Source organism: Eucyclogobius newberryi, unplaced genomic scaffold, assembly GCF_026437365.1.
Source record: "Eucyclogobius newberryi isolate DKJ021-1_F unplaced genomic scaffold, fEucNew1.0.hap1 SCAF_10, whole genome shotgun sequence".
In the NCBI taxonomy this organism is placed as follows: Eukaryota; Metazoa; Chordata; class Actinopteri; order Gobiiformes; family Gobiidae; genus Eucyclogobius; species Eucyclogobius newberryi.
In genome coordinates this window covers 37,783,353-37,808,705 of record NW_027315724.1, presented here as the reverse complement: position 1 = coordinate 37,808,705, position 25,353 = coordinate 37,783,353, and the positions used below count along the sequence as shown (strand labels likewise).

Here is a 25,353-nt window from a genome sequence, read left to right as displayed (position 1 = left end):
GGATAAATCATTTGTCCTGCCACGTATCAATCATAAAACGCACCTGTCACTCACCTGCAGCCGCCTGCGGTTCGTCCTCACGTTTCCGCGTGTCTAAGCGCATGGATCTATCATAATATAGTTGAGGAGACGAGAGATGCGATGCGCTCTGTTGCGCTAATAAACAAACACACGTGTGTAATGTATCAGTCCACACGGGGGAGTGGCATGTGCACGGGGGAGTGGCATGTGCACGGGGGAGTGGCATGTGCACGGGGGAGTGGCATGTGCACGGGGGAGTGGCATGTGCACGGGGGAGTGGCATGTGCACTTCCACCTGCGTTCTCAAATCGCCCAAAAATCGTCCATACCGCCTTTAATGTTTGGATTGAAAACCACACGACTTTCTAGAGCGTGGCCGTTCTCTGGCGTTTGGTGTTAGGACGCCATCTACTGGCAACAGAGGGAATTACGAAAGCTAGCTTTTCCCTGACATGCTAATATAAGCACGCGGTTACTGTGACGTGCTTTTCTGAGGCTCAAAGAGGAGAGGACTCAGGAAACATGATTAAAGAAGCTAAAAACAAACTCCAGGAATGTTTTTCATGAGCAAACAATCATAATGTGTCCAAAACCACATTTGAAAGTGAAATAATAGTTAAATGTGAGCAATTTGTGCCGTGACCGAATCCCGAGTAAAGCTCAATGACAAACCCACGTTCACCAGAGCAGAACATGCAAACAGCTCCTTCCACTTGCCTGGCTTTAGGAGCAGAACATGCAAACAGCTCCTTCCACTTGCCTGGCTTTAGGAGCAGAACATGCAAACAGCTCCTTCCACTTGCCTGGCTTTAGGAGCAGAACATGCAAACAGCTCCTTCCACTTGCCTGGCTTTAGGAGCAGAACATGCAAACAGCTCCTTCCACTTGCCTGGCTTTAGGAGCAGAACATGCAAACAGCTCCTTCCACTTGCCTGGCTTTAGGAGCAGAACATGCAAACAGCTCCTTCCACTTGCCTGGCTTTAGGAGCAGAACATGCAAACAGCTCCTTCCACTTAAGGAGAGCATTTTCTGAGACTTTGGTCAGAATGGAGAACAGACGAGTGTGAAGAGGAAGACGAGGTCAGCGCTACAAGAGACACGCCCACTCTTGACCTTATGGCACCGTAAACAGTCAAATTATGCTAATAACTAGGATCAATTATGATTTGACCATAAAATGCATGTGTTTTTGTAAAGTCTGTAAATCCTTCTTTATTCATCGCAGACAAATTAAAGCTCAAGAACTAAATATACTGTGTGTCCTGTGAAGTCTGGTTCAAATCTGGCCCTGATTCTGACCCTGGTTCTAGTTCTAGTTCTGGCCTTGGTTCTGGTTCTGACCCTGGTTCTGGCCTTGGTTCTAGTTCTAGTTCTGGCCCTGGTTCTAGTTCTGGCCCTGGTCCTAGCTCTAGCCCTGGTTCTAGCTCTAGCCCTGGTTCTAGCTCTAGCCCTGGTTCTAGCTCTAGCCCTGGTTCTAGCTCTAGCCCTGGTTCTAATTCTGGCCCTGGTTCTAGCTCTAGCCCTGGTTCTAGTTCTGGCCCTGGTTCTGGTTCTGGCCCTGGTTCTAATTCTGGCCCTGGTTCTGGTTCTGGCCCTGGTTCTAGCTCTAGCCCTGGTTCTAGTTCTGGCCCTGGTTCTAGTTCTGGCCCTGGTTCTAGCTCTAGCCCTGGTTCTAGCTCTAGCCCTGGTTCTAGTTCTGGCCCTGGTTCTGGTTCTGGCCCTGGTTCTAGCTCTAGCCCTGGTTCTAGTTCTGGCCCTGGTTCTAGTTCTGGCCCTGGTTCTAGCTCTAGCCCTGGTTCTAGTTCTGGCCCTGGTTCTAGTTCTGGCCCTGGTTCTAGCTCTAGCCCTGGTTCTAGTTCTGGCCCTGGTTCTGGTTCTGGCCCTGGTTCTGGTTCTAGCTCTAGCCCTGGTTCTAGTTCTAGCCTTGGTTCTAGTTCTGGCCCTGGTCCTAGCTCTGGCCCTGGTTCTAGTTCTAGCCTTGGTTCTAGTTCTGGCCCTGGTTCTAGTTATGGCCCTGGTTCTAGTTATGGCCCTGGTTCTAGTTCTAGCCCTGGTTCTAGTTCTGGCCCTGGTTCTAGTTCTAGCCCTGGTTCTAGTTCTGGCCCTGGTTCTAGCTCTAGCCCTGGTTCTAGCTCTAGCCCTGGTTCTGGTTCTGCTGTGACTGAGAAAGGTGAAATGAGGAAATGCACAGAAAGTATCAAACAGGAAGCGCGACACCAGAGTTTAAACGTGCAGCGCGTCGTGCGTTTGTTGTGACGGTCTGAAATATGAGCTTTTTCTGTCTTAAAAGGTCCGAAAATGTAACGTTCTTCTGTTATTTGTTATTATACCACAGACATTGTTGATTCATTTCTCCCTGTGGCCCTAAGAGGCGACTGTTGTTGTGATTTTGGGCCTTACAAAAATAAATTGATTTGATTTGATTTGATTTATTTGGACCGTCTTTAATAAATCACTTCCATCTTTTTACACAATCAAAATCAGATTATCCGTTAATTATTTCAGTAATTATTGTTGACATCATTATTTATGATCCACACAGAGGCAAATATGAAGTGGGAGATGAACGAGTGCAATATTAAGTATAGTTTTAACAATCAAAACAATCAAAAATGTGTAGAATAATCTCTGAAAAGTGAGATTAAAGTGATGATTATGACTTTACGCGCTTCGTTCGCGCTTTCGAGACGTTTCAGCACATTTCTGACGCTTTCTTCGAACATTTTGATCAATAATGGCTCTAAAAACGGTGGTATCCTCGTGTTTGAGTGGAACACACGAGCGCCAGAGCAGGAAGTTAAGTAAAGACAAAAGGAAACGTTTAGATTTTTGTGATTTTGTGGAGATGTTCTGAGAAAATGTCTCCTGAAGTGCAACAGAAGAAGAGCCACTGTTTCCACTGTTAAGAACCACATATTAGTGATGATGGGAAATCATAAAGAATCAAACAGAAGCAGCTCCAGAAGAAGACACCAAACGCCAATCAAAAACCAAATGGAAAATAAAAATATCAAAATGAATCAATTAGAAGTCGGTGGTTTAAAGTGTCTCCACAAACTTACTGCTTTTTTGTTTTCCTTTTTTTCTTTTACGGTAGCTTTATTCAGTAGAGAGTGGCAAGTAGCCTACAGAACAGAGATGCACAACATGGTCACAACGACTACACACCGAGGCAGCAGGGGGCGCTACACACACACACACACAGAGGCAGCAGGGGGCGCTACACACACACACACACACAGAGGCAGCAGGGGGCGCTACACACACACACACACACACAGAGGCAGCAGGGGGCGCTACACACACACACACACACACACAGAGGCAGCAGGGGGCGCTACACACACACACACACACAGAGGCAGCAGGGGGCGCTACACACACACACACACAGAGGCAGCAGGGGGCGCTACACACACACACACACACACACAGAGGCAGCAGGGGGCGCTACACACACACACACACACAGAGGCAGCAGGGGGCGCTACACACACACACACACACACACAGAGGCAGCAGGGGGCGCTACACACACACACACCGAGGCAGCAGGGGGCGCTACACACACACACACACAGAGGCAGCAGGGGGCGCTACACACACACACACACACCGAGGCAGCAGGGGGCGCTACACACACACACACACACACACAGAGGCAGCAGGGGGCGCTACACACACACACACACACAGAGGCAGCAGGGGGCGCTACACACACACACACACACCGAGGCAGCAGGGGGCGCTACACACACACACACACACACACAGAGGCAGCAGGGGGCGCTACACACACACACACACACACCGAGGCAGCAGGGGGCGCTACACACACACACACACACCGAGGCAGCAGGGGGCGCTACACACACACACACACAGAGGCAGCAGGGGGCGCTACACACACACAGAGGCAGCAGGGGGCGCTACACACACACACACACACACACAGAGGCAGCAGGGGGCGCTAAAGCTGCAGGCGACGGGCAGAGAGGAAGAAAACTTTAGTGGTGTAAGAAGGACCATGTGGTTCACTGCTCAGCGGAGAGAGGGGCCATGCGTGCGTGTGGTTAGCTTTAGCATGTAGAGTTCAGCTAGTGGCTTTAGAGGCCTTAGCGTTTAGTTCAGAGGCTTTAGTGTGTAGTTTGTGGCTTTAGCTAGTGTAGCTCATGGGTTTAGCGTGTAGCTCGTGGCTTTAGCTAGTGTAGCTCATGGGTTTAGCGTGTAGCTCAAGTGGCTTTAGCGTGTAGCTCGTGGATTTAGCGTGTAGCTCGTGGCTTCAGCGTGTAGCTCGTGGCTTCAGCGTGTAGCTCGTGGCTTCAGCGTGTAGCTCGTGGCTTCAGCGTGTAGCTCGTGGCTTCAGCGTGTAGCTCGTGGCTTCAGCGTGTAGCTCGTGGCTTCAGCGTGTAGCTCGTGGCTTCAGCGTGTAGCTCGTGGCTTCAGCGTGTAGCTCGTGGCTTCAGCGTGTAGCTCGTGGCTTCAGCGTGTAGCTCGTGGCTTCAGCGTGTAGCTCGTGGCTTCAGCGTGTAGCTCGTGGCTTCAGCGTGTAGCTCGTGGCTTCAGCGTGTAGCTCGTGGCTTCAGCGTGTAGCTCGTGGCTTCAGCGTGTAGCTCGTGGCTTCAGCGTGTAGCTCGTGGCTTCAGCGTGTAGCTCGTGGCTTCAGCGTGTAGCTCGTGGCTTCAGCGTGTAGCTCGTGGCTTCAGCGTGTAGCTCGTGGCTTCAGCGTGTAGCTCGTGGCTTCAGCGTGTAGCTCGTGGCTTCAGCGTGTAGCTCGTGGCTTCAGCGTGTAGCTCGTGGCTTCAGCGTGTAGCTCGTGGCTTCAGCGTGTAGCTCGTGGCTTCAGCGTGTAGCTCGTGGCTTCAGCGTGTAGCTCGTGGCTTCAGCGTGTAGCTCGTGGCTTTAGCGTGGCTTTAGCGTGTAGCTCGTGGCTTTAGTTTATAGCTCGTAGCTTTGGCATGTAGCGTGTAGCTCGTGGCTTTAGTTTAGAGTAAATAGCACAAAATATTACTTGAGTAGGAGTAAAAGTACGGCGTCGGGAAGTAAAAGTACTTCGTCGAGCAAATGTGACGTCGTACGAGCCGCCTCCATCTCAGAATACTGCCTTAACCCCGTCACGACTTTGCACTTCTATGCGAGTAATATTGTTCTAAAGTGGGCGTGGCTCGTGGCTTTAGCGTGTGGCTCGTTTAGCGTGTGGCTAGTGGCTTTAGGGTGTGGCTCGTGGGTTTAGCGCGAGTCACGTGACACATGTGGGCGTGGTCATCGCGGGGCTCGGAACGTAAGCGAAAAGCACCGAGAAGCAGCAGCTCTGAAGCCGAGTTTGAAGAGCGTGAGATGAAAAGGTTTTGTTCATATGTCAAGATCTGACCAGAAGAACCACACGGAGACAAAATAAAGTAAAATGACTCAAACTAGAGATTTTCATTGAAATTTGTGTCGAATAATGAAAAATAAACGAATGAAACAGACTGAATCCAACTTTTCAAACCAGAACATATTTACAAAAACGAAAAACTAACTCTGGCTTCGTTTGCTTTGCACCGAAATCTGATGAAGGGATTTCTCACAAAGCCTAATGAGACTTCCATCATCGTCATAATCAGATTTAGAGTTTGTAACTTTAGAGTAAAACGACAGAAAAAGAAAAGACAAAACTGCGCAGCGTTTAATGAGAGATCAGCTGTGAGCGAGCGGCAGTCGTTAGGGGGCGTGGCGCGGTGTCGTTAGGGGGCGTGGCTGGGTCAGGGGGCGTGTACCTGGTAGAGGCAGTGGCAGACGCTGCGGAGCTGAGGCGGGAACTCGCTGGACGAGCCGATTATGGCCTGAAAGAACCGCTCTGTGATCTGCAGAAGGTTCCTCTGGTTCTCCTCCAGGTTCTCGCCCGGCTCCAGCCTGAAGACCACAAGAAGACCACATGAAGACCACATGAAGACCACAAGAAGACCACAAGAAGACCACATGAAGACCACATGAAGACCACATGAAGACCACATGAAGACCACATGAAGACCACAAGAAGACCACAAGAAGACCACAAAAAGACCACATGAAGACCACATGAAGACCACAAGAAGACCACATGAAGACCACATGAAGACCACATGAAGACCAGAAGAAGTCCACATGACGACCACAAGACCACATGAAGACCACATGAAGACCACATGAAGACCAGAAGAAGTCCACATGACGACCACATGACGACCACAAGACCACATGAAGACCACATGAAGACCACATGAAGACCACAAGAAGAACACATGAAGACCACATGAAGACCACAAGAAGACCACATGAAGACCACATGAAGACCACATGAAGACCACACGAAGACCACAAGACGACCACAAGAAGACCACATGAAGACCACAAGACGACCACATGAAGACCACAAGAAGACCACATGAAGACCACATGAAGACCACAAGAAGACCAAATGAAGACCACAAGAAGACCACAAGAAGTCCACATGAAGACCACATGAAGACCACAAGACGACCACACGAAGACCACTAGAAGACCACATGAAGACCACAAGACGAGCAAATGAAGACCACAAGAAGTCCACATGAAGACCACATGACGACCACATGAAAACCACATGAGGACCACATGAAGACCACAAGAAGACCACAAGAAGTCCACATGAAGACCACATGAAGACCACATGAAGTCCACAAGAAGTCCACATGAAGACCACATGACGACCACATGAAGACCACATGAAGACCACATGAAGACCACAAGAAGACCACAAGAAGACCACAAGAAGTCCAAATGAAGACCACATGAAGACCACATGAAGACCACATGAAGACCACATGAAGACCACAAGAAGTCCACAAGAAGTCCACATGAAGACCACATGAAGACCACAAGAAGACCACAAGAAGTCCAAATGAAGACCACATGAAGACCACATGAAGACCACATGAAGACCACAAGAAGTCCACATGAAGACCACAAGAAGACCACATGAAGACCACATGAAGACCACATGAAGACCACATGAAGACCACATGAAGTCCACATGAAGACCACATGAAGACCACATGAAGACCACATGAAGACCACATGAAGACCACATGAAGACCACATGAAGACCACAAGAAGACCACATGAAGACCACAAGACCACATGAAGACCACAAGAAGTCCACATGAAGACCACAAAAAGTCCACATGAAGACCACATGAAGACCACATGAAGACCACAAGACCACATGAAGACCACAAGAAGACCACATGAAGACCACATGAAGACCACAAGAAGACCACAAGACGACCACATGAAGACCACAAGAAGACCACAAGACGACCACATGAAGACCACAAGAAGTCCACATGACGACCACAAGACCACATGAAGACCACATGAAGACCACATGAAGACCACATGAAGACCATAAGAAGACCACATGAAGACCACATGAAGACCACAAGAAGACCACATGAAGACCACATGAATACCAAATGAAGACCACATGAAGACCACACGAAGACCACAAGACGACCACAAGAAGACCACATGAAGACCACAAGACGACCACATGAAGACCACATGAAGACCACATGAAGACCACATGAAGACCACATGAAGACCACAAGAAGTCCACATGAAGACCATATGAAGACCACATGAAGACCACAAGACGACCACACGAAGACCACTAGAAGACCACACGAAGACCACAAGACGACCACATGAAGACCACAAGAAGTCCACATGAAGACCACATGACGACCACATGAAAACCACAAGAAGTCCACATGAAGACCACATGAAGACCACAAGAAGACCACATGAAGACCACAAGAAGACCACATGAAGACCACATGAAGACCACATGAAGATCACAAGAAGTCCACAAGAAGTCCACATGAAGACCACATGAAGACCACATGAAGACCACATGAAGACCACATGAATACCACATGAAGACCACAAGAAGACCACAAGAAGACCACATGACGACCACATGAAGACCACATGAAGACCACAAGAAGTCCACATGACGACCACATGAAGACCACAAGAAGTCCACATGAAGACCACAAGAAGACCACAAGAAGTCCAAATGAAGACCACATGAAGACCACATGAAGACCACAAGAAGACCACATGAAGACCACATGAAGACCACATGAAGACCACAAGAAGTCCACATGACGACCACATGAAGACCACAAGAAGTGCACATGAAGACCACATGAAGACCACATGAAGACCACATGAAGACCACAAGAAGACCACATGAAGACCACAAGAAGACCACATGAAGACCACAAAAAGTCCACAAAAAGTCCACATGAAGACCACATGAAGACCACATGAAGACCACAAGAAGACCACATGAAGACCACAAGACCACATGAAGACCACAAAAAGTCCACATGAAGACCACATGAAGACCACAAGACCACATGAAGACCACATGAAGACCACATGAAGACCACAAGAAGACCACATGAAGACCACAAGAGGACCACATGAAGACCACAAGAAGACCACACGAAGACCACAAGACGACCACATGAAGACCACAAGAAGTCCACATGAAGACCACATGAAGACCACATGAAGACCACAAGAAGACCACATGAAGACCAAATGAAGACCACATGAAGACCACATGAAGACCACATGAAGACCACAAGACGACCACACGAAGACCACAAGAAGACCACATGAAGACCACAAGACGACCACATGAAGACCACAAGAAGTCCACATGAAGACCACATGACGACCACATGAAGACCACAAGAAGACCACATGAAGACCACAAGAAGACCACAAGAAGTCCACATGAAGACTACATGACGACCACATGAAGACCACATGAAGACCACAAGAAGACCACATGAAGACCACAAGAAGACCACATGAAGACCACATGAAGACCACAAGACGACCACATGAAGACCACAAGAAGTCCACATGAAGACTACATGACGACCACATGAAGACCACATGAAGACCACATGAAGACCACATGAAGACCACAAGCAGCAGTTTAGATCATTACAGCAAATATGAGAACAAGAAGCCACAGAGAGAAAACACACAAACTATAAAGTGTTTTCTTAATCCTAAAAACTACAAACCATAACAATTTAAGAAGCAAATAAGAAAATGCATCTAAACTACCGTATATTCCACACTATAAGGCGCACTTATAATCCAGTGCGGTTAATATATGGATGAATTCTGGTTGTGCTTAATGACCTCCAAGAGATTTTGTGTGGTACATGTTTTGTTTCGCTAAATGCGCCTTATAGTCCAGTGCACCTTATACTGTGGAAAATATGGTACTACGTTATATCACAGAAACTTTATGAATGTAAAAATAAGTCTCAAACTTGTGGAATAGTCGTGTGTTAGATAATAACAGTAAAATGATATGTGGAGACATTCATAAAACTATTACCGTATTTTCCTGGTGGACGGAGCACCTAACCCCAGCTCCCCCTGGTGGACGGAGTCTCCAAACCACAGCTCCCCCTGGTGGACGGAGTCTCCAAACCACAGCTCGCCCTGGTGGACGGAGCACCTAACTCCAGCTCCCCCTGGTGGACGGAGTCTCCAAACCACAGCTCGCCCTGGTGGACGGAGTCTCCAAACCACAGCTCCCCCTGGTGGACGGAGTCTCCAAACCACAGCTCCCCCTGGTGGACGGAGTCTCCAAACCACAGCTCCCCCTGGTGGACGGAGCGTCTAACCACAGCTCCCCCTGGTGGACGGAGCGCCTAACCCCAGCTCCCCCTGGTGGACGGAGTCTCCAAACCACAGCTCCCCCTGGTGGACGGAGCGCCTAACCACAGCTCCCCCTGGTGGACGGAGCGCCTAACCCCAGCTCCCCCTGGTGAACGGAGTCTCCAAACCACAGCTCCCCCTGGTGGACGGAGCGTCTAACCACAGCTCCACCTGGTGGACAGAGCGTCTGACCACAGCTCCCCCTGGTGGACGGAGCACCTAACCCCAGCTCCCCCTGGTGGACGGAGTCGCCAAACCAGCGCCAAACCCCAGCTCCCCCTGGTGGACGGAGTCTCCAAACCACAGCTCCCCCTGGTGGACGGAGTCTCCAAACCACAGCTCCCCTTGGTGGACCGAGCGTCTAACCACAGCTCCCCCTGGTGGACAGAGCGTCTAACCACAGCTCCCCCTGGTGGACAGAGCGTCTAACCACAGCTCCCCCTGGTAGACGGAGTCGCCAAACCACAGCTCCCCCTGGTGGACGGAGTCGCCAAACCACAGCTCGCCCTGGTGGACGGAGTCTCCAAACCACAGCTCGCCCTGGTGAACGGAGCACCTAACTCCAGCTCCCCCTGGTGGACGGAGTCTCCAAACCACAGCTCGCCCAGGTGGACGGAGTCTCCAAACCACAGCTCCCCCTGGTGGACGGAGTCTCCAAACCACAGCTCCCCCTGGTGGACGGAGTCTCCAAACCACAGCTCCCCCTGGTGGACGGAGCGCCTAACCACAGCTCCCCCTGGTGGACGGAGCGCCTAACCCCAGCTCCCCCTGGTGAACGGAGTCTCCAAACCACAGCTCCCCCTGGTGGACGGAGTCTCCAAACCACAGCTCCCCCTGGTGGACGGAGCGCCTAACCACAGCTCCCCCTGGTGGACGGAGCGCCTAACCCCAGCTCCCCCTGGTGAACGGAGTCTCCAAACCACAGCTCCCCCTGGTGGACGGAGTCTCCAAACCACAGCTCCCCCTGGTGGACGGAGCGTCTAACCACAGCTCCACCTGGTGGACAGAGCGTCTGACCACAGCTCCCCCTGGTGGACGGAGCACCTAACCCCAGCTCCCCCTGGTGGACGGAGTCGCCAAACCAGCGCCAAACCCCAGCTCCCCCTGGTGGACGGAGTCTCCAAACCACAGCTCCCCTTGGTGGACCGAGCGTCTAACCACAGCTCCCCCTGGTGGACAGAGCGTCTAACCACAGCTCCCCCTGGTGGACGGAGTCGCCAAACCACAGCTCCCCCTGGTGGACGGAGTCGCCAAACCACAGCTCCCCCTGGTGGACGGAGCGTCTAACCACAGCTCCCCCTGGTGGACGGAGCGCTCACCGTGTGGGGTCCACCTCGAAGCTGATGTGTTCGGGCGTCGTGATAACGCCTCGTAAAAGTGGTTCCAGGAGCTTCTGCAGGTACGCCGCTCCATAGACCTGAATCACACGCAGCACAAACACACGTTTACAGCGGTTTCCAAGGAGACGGACTCTAGGCGTTTCTGCAGCTTGTTTTGCCAGATTTACTGTCCTGAACAGCCTCGGTCATGTTTAATTATTGTTACATAAATGTTTGTATATTTTATCGTATATTAAGAGTCTTGAAAGCTGAACTACGTCACATTTTCATCTTTGTAAGTCCTTGTGATGGTTAAATGTGTGTTTTCGGGGCGTTTGAAGTGTCCGCCGTCGCCCCCTGCTGTCTCTGAGCGGAGGAGCAGCCTTAAGACAACTCTTGCCTTAGTTGTGTAGCTCGTGGCTTTAGCGCATAGCTCGAGACGTTTTAGTGTGTAGCTCGTGGGTTTAGCATGTAGCTCGTGGGTTTAGCGCGTAGCTCGTGGGTTTAGCGCGTAACTCGAGACGTTTTAGTGTGTAGCTCGTGGGTTTAGCGTGTAGCTCGAGAGGCTTTAGAGTGTAGTTAATGGGTTTAGTGTGTAGCTCATGGGTTTAGCGTGTAGCTCATGGGTTTAGCGTGTAGCTCGTGGGTTTAGCGCGTAGCTCGTGGGTTTAGCGCGTAGCTCGTGGGTTTAGCGCGTAGCTCGTGGGTTTAGCGCGTAGTCGTGGGTTTAGAGCGTAGTCATGGGTTTAGTGGTAGCTCGTGGGTTTAGCCAGTAGCACGTGGGTTTAGCCAGTAGCTCTTGGCTTTAGCGTGTAGCTCGTGGGTTTAGCGCGTAGCTCGTGGGTTTAGCGCGTAACTCGAGACGTTTTAGTGTGTAGCTCGTGGGTTTAGCGTGTAGCTCGAGAGGCTTTAGAGTGTAGTTAATGGGTTTAGTGTGTAGCTCATGGGTTTAGCGTGTAGCTCATGGGTTTAGCGTGTAGCTCGTGGGTTTAGCGCGTAGCTCGTGGGTTTAGCGCGTAGCTCGTGGGTTTAGCGCGTAGCTCGTGGGTTTAGCGCGTAGTCGTGGGTTTAGAGCGTAGTCATGGGTTTAGTGGTAGCTCGTGGGTTTAGCCAGTAGCACGTGGGTTTAGCCAGTAGCTCTTGGCTTTAGCGTGTACCTCGTGGGTTTAGCGCGTAGCTCGTGGGTTTAGCGCGTAGCTCGTGGGTTTAGCGCGTAGCTCGTGGGTTTAGCGCGTAGCTCGTGGGTTTAGCGCGTAGTCGTGGGTTTAGTGGTAGCTCGTGGGTTTAGCCAGTAGCTCTTGGCTTTAGCGTGTACCTCGTGGGTTTAGCGTGTAGCTCGTGGGTTTAGCGTCTAGCTCGTGGCTTTAGCGTCTAGCTCGTGGCTTTAGCGTCTAGCTCGTGGCTTTAGCGTCTAGCTCGTGGCTTTAGCGTCTAGCTCGTGGCTTTAGCATCTAGCTCATGGCTTTAGCGTCTAGCTCGTGGGTTTAGCGTCTAGCAAGCGTAGCTCAAAGACAACTCTCCCTGAGAAACCCTGACTCTTATTCTATACATTCAGCATGTTCTTGAACGTGAATCTACCGATTTATTACGATAAAGAAGAACAACGACAAAAAGCTTGGGCGTCCGTTCTCTGACAGTGTAGTTCCACCGCTGAGCAGCAGGGGGAGCTCACACGGCGGTTAGCAGGTGGCTACCTTAAAGCAGAAGGTCATGATCTTGCTGGCGAGGCTGTTCCCTCTGAAGAGCGTCTGCATGGAGTCGGCCAGCTCCACCTCCTTAGAGAACATGTTCCACAGCAGCTGGTACAGAAGGTGTCGAGAGTCGAAGAGCGTGACCAGGACGCGCGCCAACTCGTCCTGAAAACACACGCAACGAGAACGGGGCGGGGCTTAAAAAATACTTTCTGACCCACAGGACAGCTCAACTCCACGACGTTATGAAGAAGGAGGAGAAATACTGTGCGTCTAAAATGTTCTCACGATTATACACACTATGTACAGATATAAATGTATTTAAGATATGACAATGACTATCAAGGCGTGGCACTGGATATACACTGGAAGTACAGGTAGTAGTAACTGGATATACACTGGAAGTACAGGTAGTAGTAACTGGATATACACTGGAAGTACTGGTAGTAGTAACTGGATATACACTGGAAGTACTGGTAGTAGTAACTGGATATACACTGGAAGTACTGGTAGTAGTAACTGGATATACACTGGAAGTACTGGTAGTAGTAACTGGATATACACTGGAAGTACTGGTAGTAGTAGTAACTGGATATACACTGGAAGTGTTGGTAGTAGTAGGATATACGCTTGAAGTACTGGTAGTAGTAGTAACTGGATATACACTGGAAGTACTGGTAGTAGTAACTGGATATACACTGGAAGTACTGGTAGTAGTAGTAACTGGATATACACTGGAAGTACTGGTAGTAGTAACTGGATATACACTGGAAGTACTGGTAGTAGTAGTAACTGGATATACACTGGAAGTGTTGGTAGTAGTAGGATATACACTTGAAGTACTGGTAGTAGTAGTAACTGGATATACACTGGAAGTACTGGTAGTAGTAGTAACTGGATATACACTGGAAGTACTGGTAGTAGTAGTAACTGGATATACAATGGAAGTACTGGTAGTAGTAGTAACTGGATATACAATGGAAGTACTGGTAGTAGTAGTAACTGGATATACACTGGAAGTACTGGTAGTAGTAGTAACTGGATATACACTGGAAGTGTTGGTAGTAGTAGGATATACACTTGAAGTACTGGTAGTAGTAGTAACTGGATATACACTGGAAGTACTGGTAGTAGTAGTAACTGGATATACACTGGAAGTACTGGTAGTAGTAGTAACTGGATATACAATGGAAGTACTGGTAGTAGTAGTAACTGGATATACAATGGAAGTACTGGTAGTAGTAGTAACTGGATATACAATGGAAGTACTGGTAGTAGTAGGATATACACTAGAACAGGGGTGGGCAATTATTTTCAAGGGCGGGGCAGTGGTCGACTAAAGACGTCCCCCATCAAAAGTGGGCGTGTCTCCTTGTATCTGAGGGGGCGTGTCTCCTTGAGGGTACAAGGAGATGCGCCCCCTCAGATACAAGGAGACACGCCCACTTATAGTCGACGGGGGACGTCTTTAGTCGACCACTGCCCCGCCCTTGATTCTGAAATACCAGATTATTTAGAGTTTTGTCTTTCCAATGATTAAAGGACGATTTATTCATGTTTTTAATCGGAGAAATCCCTTCTCTGGACTTCTACTGGAGTCACATGACTTCTCCTGGACTGGACTTCTACTGGAGTCACATGACTTCTCCTGGACTGGACTTCTACTGGAGTCACATGACTTCTCCTGGACTGGACTTCTACTGGAGTCACATGACTTCTCCTGGACTGGACTTCTACTGGAGTCACATGACTTCTCCTGGACTGGACTTCTACCGGAGTCACATGACTTCTCCTGGACTGGACTTCTACTGGAGTCACATGACTTCTCCTGGACTGGACTTCTACCGGAGTCACATGACTTCTCCTGGACCGTGGCGTGCTGAGCTGTAATGACCGCTGTAATGACCACACACTGACCCACTGCGACCCGGGCACCACGTTGGCCAGTGCCATGGCGATGGGCAGCTCGCCCTGGTCCCCCATCATGGTGACCAGCTCCACCAGGCGCTCGAAACGATCCGCCAGCACCGTCTCGGCCAAAGTGTCGAACTCCGTCCCCTGCTGGAGGATCTTCGTCAGCACCTCCATGAACGTGGCCCTGGTCTGAAGGTCTTTGTGGTACCCCAGCCCTGGAGACACACGGGACACGGTCAAGACACACGGGACATGGTAGAGACACACGGGACATGGTCGAGACACACGGGACATGGTCGAGACACACGGGACATGGTAGAGACACACGGGACATGGTAGAGACACACGGGACATGGTCGAGACACACGGGACATGGTCGAGACACACGGGACATGGTCGAGACACACGGGACATGGTCGAGACACACGGGACATGGTAGAGACACACGGGACATGGTCGAGACACACGGGACATGGTCGAGACACACGGGACATGGTCAAGACACACGGGACATGGTCAAGACACACGGGGCATGGTCAAGACACACGGGGCATGTTAGAGACACACGGGACATGGTAGAGACACACGGGACATGGTCGAGACACACAGGACATGGTAGAGACACACGGGACATGGTCGAGACACACGGGACATGGTCGAGACACACGGGACATGGTCAAGACACACGGGACATGTTAGAGACACACGGGACATGGTAGAGACACACGGGACATGGTCAAGACACACGGGGCATGTTAGAGACACACGGGACATGGTAGAGACACACGGGACATGGTAGAGACACACGGGACACGGTCAAGACACACAGGACATGGTAGAGACACACGGGACATGGTAGAGACACACGGGACATGTTAGAGACACACGGGACATGGTCGAGACACACGGGACATGGTCGAGACACACGGGACATGGTCAAGACACACGGGACATGGTCAAGACACACGGGACATGTTAGAGACACACGAGACATGGTAGAGACACACTGGACATGGTCGAGACACACGGGACATGGTAGAGACACACGGGACATGGTCAAGACACACAGGACATGGTAGAGACACACGGGACATGGTCGAGACACACGGGACATGGTAGAGACACACGGGACATGGTAGAGACACACGGGACATGGTAGAGACACACGGGACATGGTCGAGACACACGGGACATGGTAGAGACACACGGGACATGGTAGAGACACATGGGACATGGTCGAGACACACGGGACATGGTAGAGACACACGGGACATGGTCGAGACACACGGGACATGGTAGAGACACACGGGACATGGTAGAGACACATGGGACATGGTCGAGACACACGGGACATGGTAGAGACACACGGGACATGGTCAAGACACACGGGACATGGTCAAGACACACGGGACATGGTCAAGACACACGGGACATGGTCAAGACACACGGGACATGTTAGAGACACACGGGACATGGTAGAGACACACGGGACATGGTAGAGACACACGGGACATGGTCAAGACACACGGGACATGGTCAAGACACACGGGACATGGTCAAGACACACGGGACATGGTAGAGACACACGGGACATGGTCGAGACACACGGGACATGGTCAAGACACACGGGACATGGTCAAGACACACGGGACATGGTCAAGACACACGGGACATGTTAGAGACACACGGGACATGGTAGAGACACACGGGACATGGTCGAGACACACGGGACATGGTAGAGACACACGGGACATGGTCAAGACACGGTCAAGACACACAGGACATGGTAGAGACACACGGGACATGGTAGAGACACACGGGACATGGTAGAGACACACGGGACATGGTCAAGAGACACGGGACATGTTAGAGACACACGGGACATAGTAGAGACACACAGGACATGGTCGAGACACACGGGACATGGTAGAGACACACGGGACATGGTCAAGACACACGGGACATGGTAGAGACACACGGGACACGGTCAAGACACACGGGACACGGTCAAGACACACAGGACATGGTAGAGACACACGGGACATGGTAGAGACACACGGGACATGGTCGAGACACACGGACATGGTCAAGACACACGGGACATGGTAGAGACACACGGGACACGGTCAAGACACACGGGACATGGTAGAGACACACGGGACACGGTCAAGACACACGGGACACGGTCAAGACACACAGGACATGGTAGAGACACACGGGACACGGTCAAGACACACGGGACATGGTAGAGACACACGGGACACGGTCAAGACACACGGGACACGGTCAAGACACACGGGACATGGTAGAGACACACGGGACATGGTAGAGACACACGGGACACGGTCAAGACACACGGGACATGGTAGAGACACACGGTGAAGACACACGGGACACGGTCAAGACACACGGGACATGGTCAAGACACACGGTAGAGACACACGGTGAAGACACACGGGACACGGTAAAGACACACGGTAGAGACACACGGGACACGCACGGTAAAGACACACGGTAGAGACACACAGGACAAGGTGAAGACACATGGGACATGGTAAAGACACACGGTAGAGACACATGGTAGAGACACACGGGACAAGGTAGAGACACACGGTAGAGACACACGGGACAAAGTAATCACACAGGGGACAAGGTGAAGACACACGGTGAAGACACACGGGACACGGTGAAGACATACGGGACACAGAGCGGGTTAAACGGGCGACGGGGCTGACTGGGCCATTACCGATGGAGTGCATGAGGCCGCTGTCCACGTTGGCGTTGAGCAGGTTGGACATGGCCAGGACAGTGCAGTGCCTGAGCGAGGCCAGCCGCCGGGACATACCCCGCTTCCGCCCGCCCACCGCCTGGCCGTCGTCCTCCACCTCCGAGCAGTCGTTCAGCAGGTTCATAAAGAGCGTGAAGTACCTGCGACACAAAGGCGCTCGCTCAGGTCCGAGAGTCACAACAATAGACCCCTGTGGCCCTCGAGGACTCGTGAGGACGTGTGGACCCCTGTGGCCCTCGAGGACTCGTGAGGACGTGTGGACCCCTGTGGCCCTCGAGGACTCGTGAGGACGTGTGGACCCCTGTGACCCTCGAGGACTCGTGAGGACGTGTGGACCCCTGTGACCCTCGAGGACTCGTGAGGACGTGTGGACCCCTGTGACCCTCGAGGACTCGTGAGGACGTGTGGACCCCTGTGACCCTCGAGGACTCGTGAGGACGTGTGGACCCCTGTGACCCTCGAGGACTCGTGAGGACGTGTGGACCCCTGTGACCCTCGAGGACTCGTGAGGAGTGACGTGTGGACGGGTCGGGCGGGGCAGGTTTGAGTGTCTTACTTGAGGAAGAGCTGAGATTTGGCCTCCATGAGTTCGACTCCGTCGCCCTCTTCAGGCTGCAGAGGTAAACCAGCCAAAAGAGACACCACGGCCTCCATACTGGCCTGGTCCAGGTCTCTGCGAACACAAAGGGCCCATGTGACCGCTGTCCAGAGGCAGGACGTCCCAACATGCATCAGAGTTTCTCGGGCTCCTTTCACTGACTTCAAGGGTTTGAGTTTTGTACATAAATAAAAGCGATTAAAGAGTGTTCCACGTTCCCTGCTCAGCCTTTAACAAACTTACAAACATTTACATGAGACTATTGGACAGACGTTGGTCTTGGACGTTGGTCCTGGACGTTGGTCCCTGACGGGCCAGTTTGTAATGACAGTCATGTGACTCACCTCGTCAGGCACTTGATGTCATCGTCCGCCGCCTGATTGGACGTTCCCATCACCCAGTCGGTCAAATACTCCACCATCTTGTTCCTGCAGCCACAGTTTTAATTTCTACACATTTGTCCCATAAACTTTAAGTCATTTAAGTGTTTATCTTATGTATTGTGGCCGTCGCCGTCTCAGTCCCAGTCTCAAATTCTCAGTCTCGCATTCTCAGTCTCGCAGTGTCACAGTCACAGTCACAGTGTCACAGTCACAGTCACAGAGTCACAGTCACAGTCTCAGTCACAGTCACAGTCTCACAGTCACAGTCACAGTCTCAGGCTCACAGTCTCACAGTCACAGTCTCACAGTCACAGTCTCACAGTCACAGTCTCACAGTCACAGTCTCACAGTCTCAGTCTCACAGTCACAGTCACAGTCTCACAGTCACAGTCTCACAGTCACAGTCTCACAGTCACAGTCACAGTCTCAGTCTCACAGTCACAGTCACAGTCACAGTGTCACAGTCACAGTCACAGAGTCACAGTCACAGTCTCAGTCACAGTCACAGTCTCACAGTCACAGTCACAGTCTCAGGCTCACAGTCTCACAGTCACAGTCTCACAGTCACAGTCTCACAGTCACAATCACACAGTCACAGTCTCACAGTCACAGTCTCACAGTCACAGTCTCACAGTCACAGTCTCACAGTCACAGTCACAGTCAGTCTCGCAATCACAGTCTCGCAGTCACAGTCACACAGTCACAGTCTCGCAATCACAGTCTCACAGTCACAGTCTCGCAGTCACAGTCTCGCAGTCACAGTCTTGCAGTCTCACAGTCGCAGACAGTCTCGTACCTGAACTTCATCTCTTGGCAGAAGGACAGGTCGTCCCGGCGCTCCATCATCACCTCCACGAGTTGGCACAGTTTGGTTTTGATCTGAATGGCATGGACTACATTTCCCAGAATTCTCACATATCTACAGCGATAAACAAATAGGATCAACATGAGTCTCTGTAGGAAAGACACCAGTCATATCGTCACAACAACTGTAAATATCACACAATTACATTTAATGCGCTTTAATATGTTCATGTGAAGAGGCTGTACCCGTTTTAATCCATGAATTAAAGTTAAATAGTTAAAAGCAGCTCGCTGTGTGCTGTCTGCATCTGATCAGATTTTGAGCGGTTGGAACTAAACTAGTGTCAAATGTTATCTACACACCCTACAGACTGTTTGTGGCGTGTTCGTGGCGCGTGTTTGTGGCGCGTGTTCGTGGTGCGTTCGTGGCGCGTGTTCGTCGTGGCGCGTGTTCGTTGTGGCGCGTGTTCGTCGTGGCGCGTGTTCGTCGTGGCCCGTGTTCGTCGTGGCGCGTGTTCGTTGTGGCGCGTGTTCGTCGTGGCGCGCGTTTGTTGTGCGTTCGTGGCCCTTGTTCGTCGTGGCGCGCGTTCGTGGTGCGTTCGTGGCGCGTGTTCGTCGTGGCGCGTGTTCGTCGTGGCGCGTGTTCGTTGTGGCGCGTGTTCGTCGTGGCGCGTGTTCGTCGTGGCGCGTGTTCGTCGTGGCGCGTGTTCGTTGTGGCGCGTGTTCGTCGTGGCGCGTGTTCGTCGTGGCCCGTGTTCGTCGTGGCGCGTGTTCGTTGTGGCGCGTGTTCGTCGTGGCGCGCGTTTGTTGTGCGTTCGTGGCCCTTGTTCGTCGTGGCGCGCGTTCGTGGTGCGTTCGTGGCGCGTGTTCGTTGTGGCGCATGTTCGTCGTGGCCCTTGTTCGTCGTGGCGCGTGTTCGTCGTGGCGGGGGTGTTCGTCGTGGCGCGTGTTCGTCGTGGCGCGTGTTCGTTGTGGCGGGGGTGTTCGTCGTGGCGCGTGTTCGTCGTGGCGCGTGTTCGTTGTGGCGGGGGTGTTCGTCGTGGCGCGTGTTCGTCGTGGCCCTTGTTCGTCGTCGCGCGTGTTCGTCGTCGCGCGTGTTCGTCGTGGCGCGTGTTCGTCGTGGCGCGTGTTCATCGTGGCGCGTGTTCGTGGCGTGTTCGTGGCGTGTTCGTAGCACGTGTTCGTGGCGTGTGTTCGTGGCGTGTCCGTGGTGTGTTCGTGGCGTGTTCGTGGCGCGTGTTCGTCGTGGCGCGTGTTCGTCGTGGCGCGTGTTCGTCGTGGCGCGTGTTCGTCGTGGCGCGTGTTCGTCGTGGCCCTTGTTCGTCGAGGCGCGTGTTCGTCGTGGCGGGGGTGTTCGTCGTGGCGCGTGTTCATCGTGGCGCGTGTTCGTGGCGTGTGTTCGTGGCGTGTCCGTGGTGTGTTCGTGGCGCGTGTTCGTGGCGCGTGTTCGTCGTGGCGGTGGTGTTTGTCGTGGCGCGTGTTCGTCGTGGCGCGTGTTGGTCGTGGCGCGTGTTCGTCGTGGCGCGTGTTCGTCGTGGCGCGTGTTGGTCGTGGCGCGTGTTCGTCGTGGCGCGTGTTCGTTGTGGCGCGTGTTCGTCGTGGCGCGTGTTCGTCGTGACGCGTGTTCGTCGTGGCGCGTGTTCGTCGTGGCGCGTGTTCGTGGCGCGCGTTCGTGGTGCGTTCGTGGGGTGTGTTCGTCGTGGCGCGCGTTCGTGGTGCGTTCGTGGCGCGTGTTCGTTGTGGCGCGTGTTCGTCGTGGCGCGTGTTCGCCGTGGCGCGTGTTCGTTGTGGCGCGTGTTCGTCGTGGCGGGGGTGTTCGTCGTGGCGCGTGTTCGGCGTGGCGCGTGTTCGTTGTGGCGCGTGTTCGTCGTGGCCCTTGTTCGTCGTGGCCCTTGTTCGTCGTGGCGCGTGTTCGTCGTGGCGCGTGTTCGTGTTGTGTTCGTGGCGTGTTCGTGTTCGTAGCGCGTGTTCGTGGTGTGTGTTCGTGGCGTGTCCGTGGCGTGTTCGTGGCGCGTGTTCGTGGCGCGTGTTCGTGGCGCGTGTTCGTGGCGCGTGTTCGTGGCGTGTTCGTGGCGTGTGTTCGTGGCGTGTTTGTGGCGTGTGTTCGTGGCGCGTGTTCGTGGCGTGTTCGTGGTGTGTTCGTGGCGTGTTCGTGGCGTGTTCGTGGCGTGTGTTCGTGGCGCGTGTTCGTGGTGTGTTCGTGGCGTGTGTTCGTGGCGTGTTCGTGGCGCGTGTTCGTGGCGCGTGTTCGTGGCGTGTTCGTGGCGTGTTCGTGGTGTGTTCGTGGCGCGTGTTCGTGGCGCGTGTTCGTGGCGTGTGTTCGTGGCGTGTTCGTGGTGTGTTTGTGGCGCGTGTTCGTGGTGTGTTCGTGCCGTGTTCGTGGTGTGTTCGTGGTGTGTTCGTGGCGCGTGTTCGTGGCGTGTGTTCGTGGTGTGTTTGTGGCGCGTGTTCGTGGTGTGTTCGTGCCGTGTTCGTGGCGTGTTCGTGGTGTGTTCGTGGCGTGTTCGTGGTGTGTTTGTGGCGCGTGTTTGTGGCGCGTGTTCGTGGCGTGTGTTCGTGGCGTGTTCGTGGTGTGTTCGTGGCGCGTGTTCGTGGCGTGTGTTCGTGGCGTGTTCGTGGCGTGTTCGTGGCGTGTTCGTGGCGTGTTCGTGGCGCGTGTTCGTGGCGCGTCTTTGTGGCGTGTTCGTGGCGCGTGTTCGTGGCGTGTTCGTGGTGTGTTCGTGGCGTGTTCGTGGCGTGTGTTCGTGGCGCGTGTTCGTGGCGTGTTCGTGGTGTGTTCGTGGCGTGTTCGTCGTGGCGCGCGTTCGTTGTGGCGCGCGTTCGTTGTGGCGCGTGTTCGTCGTGGCCCTTGTTCGTCGTGGCCCTTGTTCGTCGTGGCGCGTGTTCGTGGCGTGTTCGTGGCGTGTTCGTGGCGTGTGTTCGTGGCGTGTGTTCGTGGCGCGTGTTCGTGGTGTGTTCGTGCCGTGTTCGTGCCGTGTTCGTGGCGCGTGTTCGTGGCGCGTGTTCGTGGCGTGTTCGTGGCGTGTTCGTGGCGTGTTCGTGATGTGTTCGTGGTGTGTTCGTGGCGCGTGTTCGTGGCGCGTGTTCGTGGCGTGTTCGTGGCGCGTGTTCGTGGCGCGTGTTCGTGGCGCGTGTTCGTGGAGCGTGTTCGTGGCGCGTTCGTGGTGTGTTCGTGGTGTGTTCGCGGCGTGTTCGCGGCGTGTTCGCGGCGTGTTCGTGGCGCGTGTTCGTGGCGCGTGTTCGTGGCGCGTGTTCGTGGCGTGTTCGTGGCGTGTTCGTGGCGCGTGTTCGTGGCGCGTGTTCGTGGCGCGTGTTCGTGGCGTGTTCGTGGCGTGTGTTCGTGGCGTGTGTTCGTGGCGCGTGTTCGTCGTGGCGCGTGTTCGTCGTGGCCCTTGTTCGTCGTGGCGCGTGTTCGTCGTGGCGCGTGTTCGTCGTGGCGTGTTCGTAGCGCGTGTTCGTGGCGTGTGTTCGTGGCGTGTCCGTGGTGTGTTCGTGGCGTGTTCGTGGCGCGTGTTCGTGGCGCGTGTTCGTTGTGGCGCGTGTTCGTCGTGGCGCGTGTTCGTCGTGGCGCGTGTTCGTCGTGGCGCGTGTTCGGCGTGGCGCGTGTTCGGCGTGGCGCGTGTTCGTGGCGCGCGTTCGTGGTGCGTTCGTGGCGTGTGTTCGTCGTGGCGCGCGTTCGTCGTGGCGCGTGTTCGTCGTGGCCCTTGTTCGTCGTGGCGCGTGTTCGTCGTGGCGGGGGTGTTCGTCGTGGCGCGTGTTCGTCGTGGCCCTTGTTCGTCGTGGCCCTTGTTCGTCGTGGCGCGTGTTTGTGTTCGTAGCACGTGTTCGTGGTGTGTGTTCGTGGCGTGTCCGTGGCGTGTTCGTGGCGTGTTCGTGGCGCGTGTTCGTGGCGCGTGTTCGTGGCGCGTGTTCGTGGCACGTGTTCGTGGCACGTGTTCGTGGCGTGTTCGTGGCGTGTGTTCGTGGCGTGTGTTCGTGGCGCGTGTTCGTGGCGTGTTCGTGATGTGTTCGTGATGTGTTCGTGGTGTGTTCGTGGCGCGTGTTCGTGGCGCGTGTTCGTGGCGTGTTCGTGGCGCGTGTTCGTGGCGCGTGTTCGTGGCGCGTGTTCGTGGAGCGTGTTCGTGGCGCGTTCGTGGTGCGTTCGTGGTGCGTTCGTGGTGTGTTCGCGGCGTGTTCGCGGCGTGTTCGTGGCGCGTGTTCGTGGCGCGTGTTCGTGGCGCGTGTTCGTGGCGTGTTCGTGGCGTGTTCGTGGCGCGTGTTCGTGGCGCGTGTTCGTGGCGTGTTCGTGGCGTGTGTTCGTGGCGTGTGTTCGTGGCGCGTGTTCGTCGTGGCGCGTGTTCGTCGTGGCCCTTGTTCGTCGTGGCGCGTGTTCGTCGTGGCGTGTTCGTAGCGCGTGTTCGTGGCGTGTGTTCGTGGCGTGTCCGTGGTGTGTTCGTGGCGTGTTCGTGGCGCGTGTTCGTGGCGCGTGTTCGTTGTGGCGCGTGTTCGTCGTGGCGCGTGTTCGTCGTGGCGCGTGTTCGTCGTGGCGCGTGTTCGGCGTGGCGCGTGTTCGGCGTAGCGCGTGTTCGTGGAGCGCGTTCGTGGTGTGTTCGTGGCGTGTGTTCGTCGTGGCGCGCGTTCGTTGTGGCGCGCGTTCGTTGTGGCGCGTGTTCGTCGTGGCCCTTGTTCGTCGTGGCCCTTGTTCGTCGTGGCGCGTGTTCGTGGCGCGTGTTCGTGGCGTGTTCGTGGCGCGTGTTCGTGGCGCGTGTTCGTGGCGTGTTCGTGGCGTGTGTTCGTGGCGTGTGTTCGTGGCGCGTGTTCGTGGCGCGTGTTCGTGGCGTGTGTTAGTGGCGTGTTCGTGGCGTGTTCGTGGCGTGTTCGTGGCGCATGTTCGTGGCGCGTGTTCGTGGCGTGTGTTCGTGGCGCGTGTTCGTGGCGCATGTTCGTGGCGCGTGTTCGTGGCGTGTGTTAGTGGCGTGTGTTAGTGGCGTGTTCGTGGCGTGTTCGTGGCGTGTTCGTGGCGTGTGTTCGTGGCGCGTGTTCGTGGCGTGTTCGTGGCGCGTGTTCGTGGCGCGTGTTCGTGGCGTGTTCGTGGCGCGTGTTCGTGACGTGTTCGTGGTGTGTTCGTGGCGTGTTCGTGGCGTGTTCGTGGCGCGTGTTCGTGGCGTGTGTTCGTGGCGTGTTCATGGTGTGTTCGTGGCGCGTGTTCGTGGCGCGTGTTCGTGGCGTGTTCGTGGTGTGTTCGTGGCGTGTGTTCGTGGCGTGTTCGTGGCGCGTGTTCGTGGCGCGTGTTCGTGGCGCGTGTTCGTGGCGTGTTCGTGGCGTGTTCGTGGTGTGTTCGTGGTGTGTTCGTGGCGCGTGTTAGTGGCGCGTGTTCGTGGCGTGTTCGTGGTGTGTTCGTGGCGTGTGTTCGTGGCGTGTTCGTGGTGTGTTTGTGGCGCGTGTTCGTGGTGTGTTCGTGCCGTGTTCGTGGTGTGTTCGTGGTGTGTTCGTGGCGCGTGTTCGTGGCGTGTGTTCGTGGCGTGTTCGTGGTGTGTTCGTGGCGTGTTCGTGGTGTGTTCGTGGCGCGTGTACGTGGCGCGTGTTGGTGGCGTGTTCGTGGCGTGTTCGTGGTGTGTTCGTGGCGCGTGTTCGTGGCGTGTGTTCGTGGCGTGTTCGTGGCGTGTGTTCGTGGCGCGTGTTCGTGGCGTGTTCGTGGCGCGTGTTCGTGGCGTGTTCGTGGCGCGTGTTCGTGGCGTGTTCGTGGCGTGTTCGTGGCGTGTTCGTGGCGTGTTCGTGGCGCGTGTTCGTGGCGTGTGTTCGTGGCGTGTTCGTGGTGTGTTCGTGGCGCGTGTTCGTGGCGCGTGTTCGTGGCGTGTTCGTGGTGTGTTCGTGGCGTGTGTTCGTGGCGTGTTCGTGGCGCGTGTTCGTGGCGCGTGTTCGTGGCGTGTTCGTGGCGTGTTCGTGGCGTGTTCGTGGTGTGTTCGTGGCGCGTGTTCGTGGCGCGTGTTCGTGGCGTGTTCGTGGTGTGTTCGTGGCGTGTGTTCGTGGCGTGTTCGTGGTGTGTTTGTGGCGCGTGTTCGTGGCGCGTGTTCGTGGTGTGTTCGTGCCGTGTTC

At 54.2% G+C, this 25,353-nt stretch overlaps 1 protein-coding gene across 2 annotated transcripts in view; it reads right to left on the bottom strand.

Annotated features, from left to right (window-relative positions):
- The window catches only part of nf1a (neurofibromin 1a), a 186,051-nt gene that overhangs the window by 81,254 nt on the left and 79,444 nt on the right, over positions 1-25,353 (bottom strand). For both annotated transcript variants that reach the window (XM_072456416.1, XM_072456423.1), the window contains exons 22-30: positions 19,271-19,393; positions 18,436-18,519; positions 18,050-18,166; positions 17,452-17,633; positions 14,709-14,920; positions 12,795-12,956; positions 11,101-11,198; positions 5,782-5,917; positions 3,085-3,147 (exon numbers count right to left, since the gene is read on the bottom strand). In XM_072456416.1, coding sequence (XP_072312517.1) covers positions 3,085-3,147; positions 5,782-5,917; positions 11,101-11,198; positions 12,795-12,956; positions 14,709-14,920; positions 17,452-17,633; positions 18,050-18,166; positions 18,436-18,519; positions 19,271-19,393 — 1,177 coding nt within the window. The remainder of the gene's footprint in view (positions 1-3,084; positions 3,148-5,781; positions 5,918-11,100; positions 11,199-12,794; positions 12,957-14,708; positions 14,921-17,451; positions 17,634-18,049; positions 18,167-18,435; positions 18,520-19,270; positions 19,394-25,353) is intronic.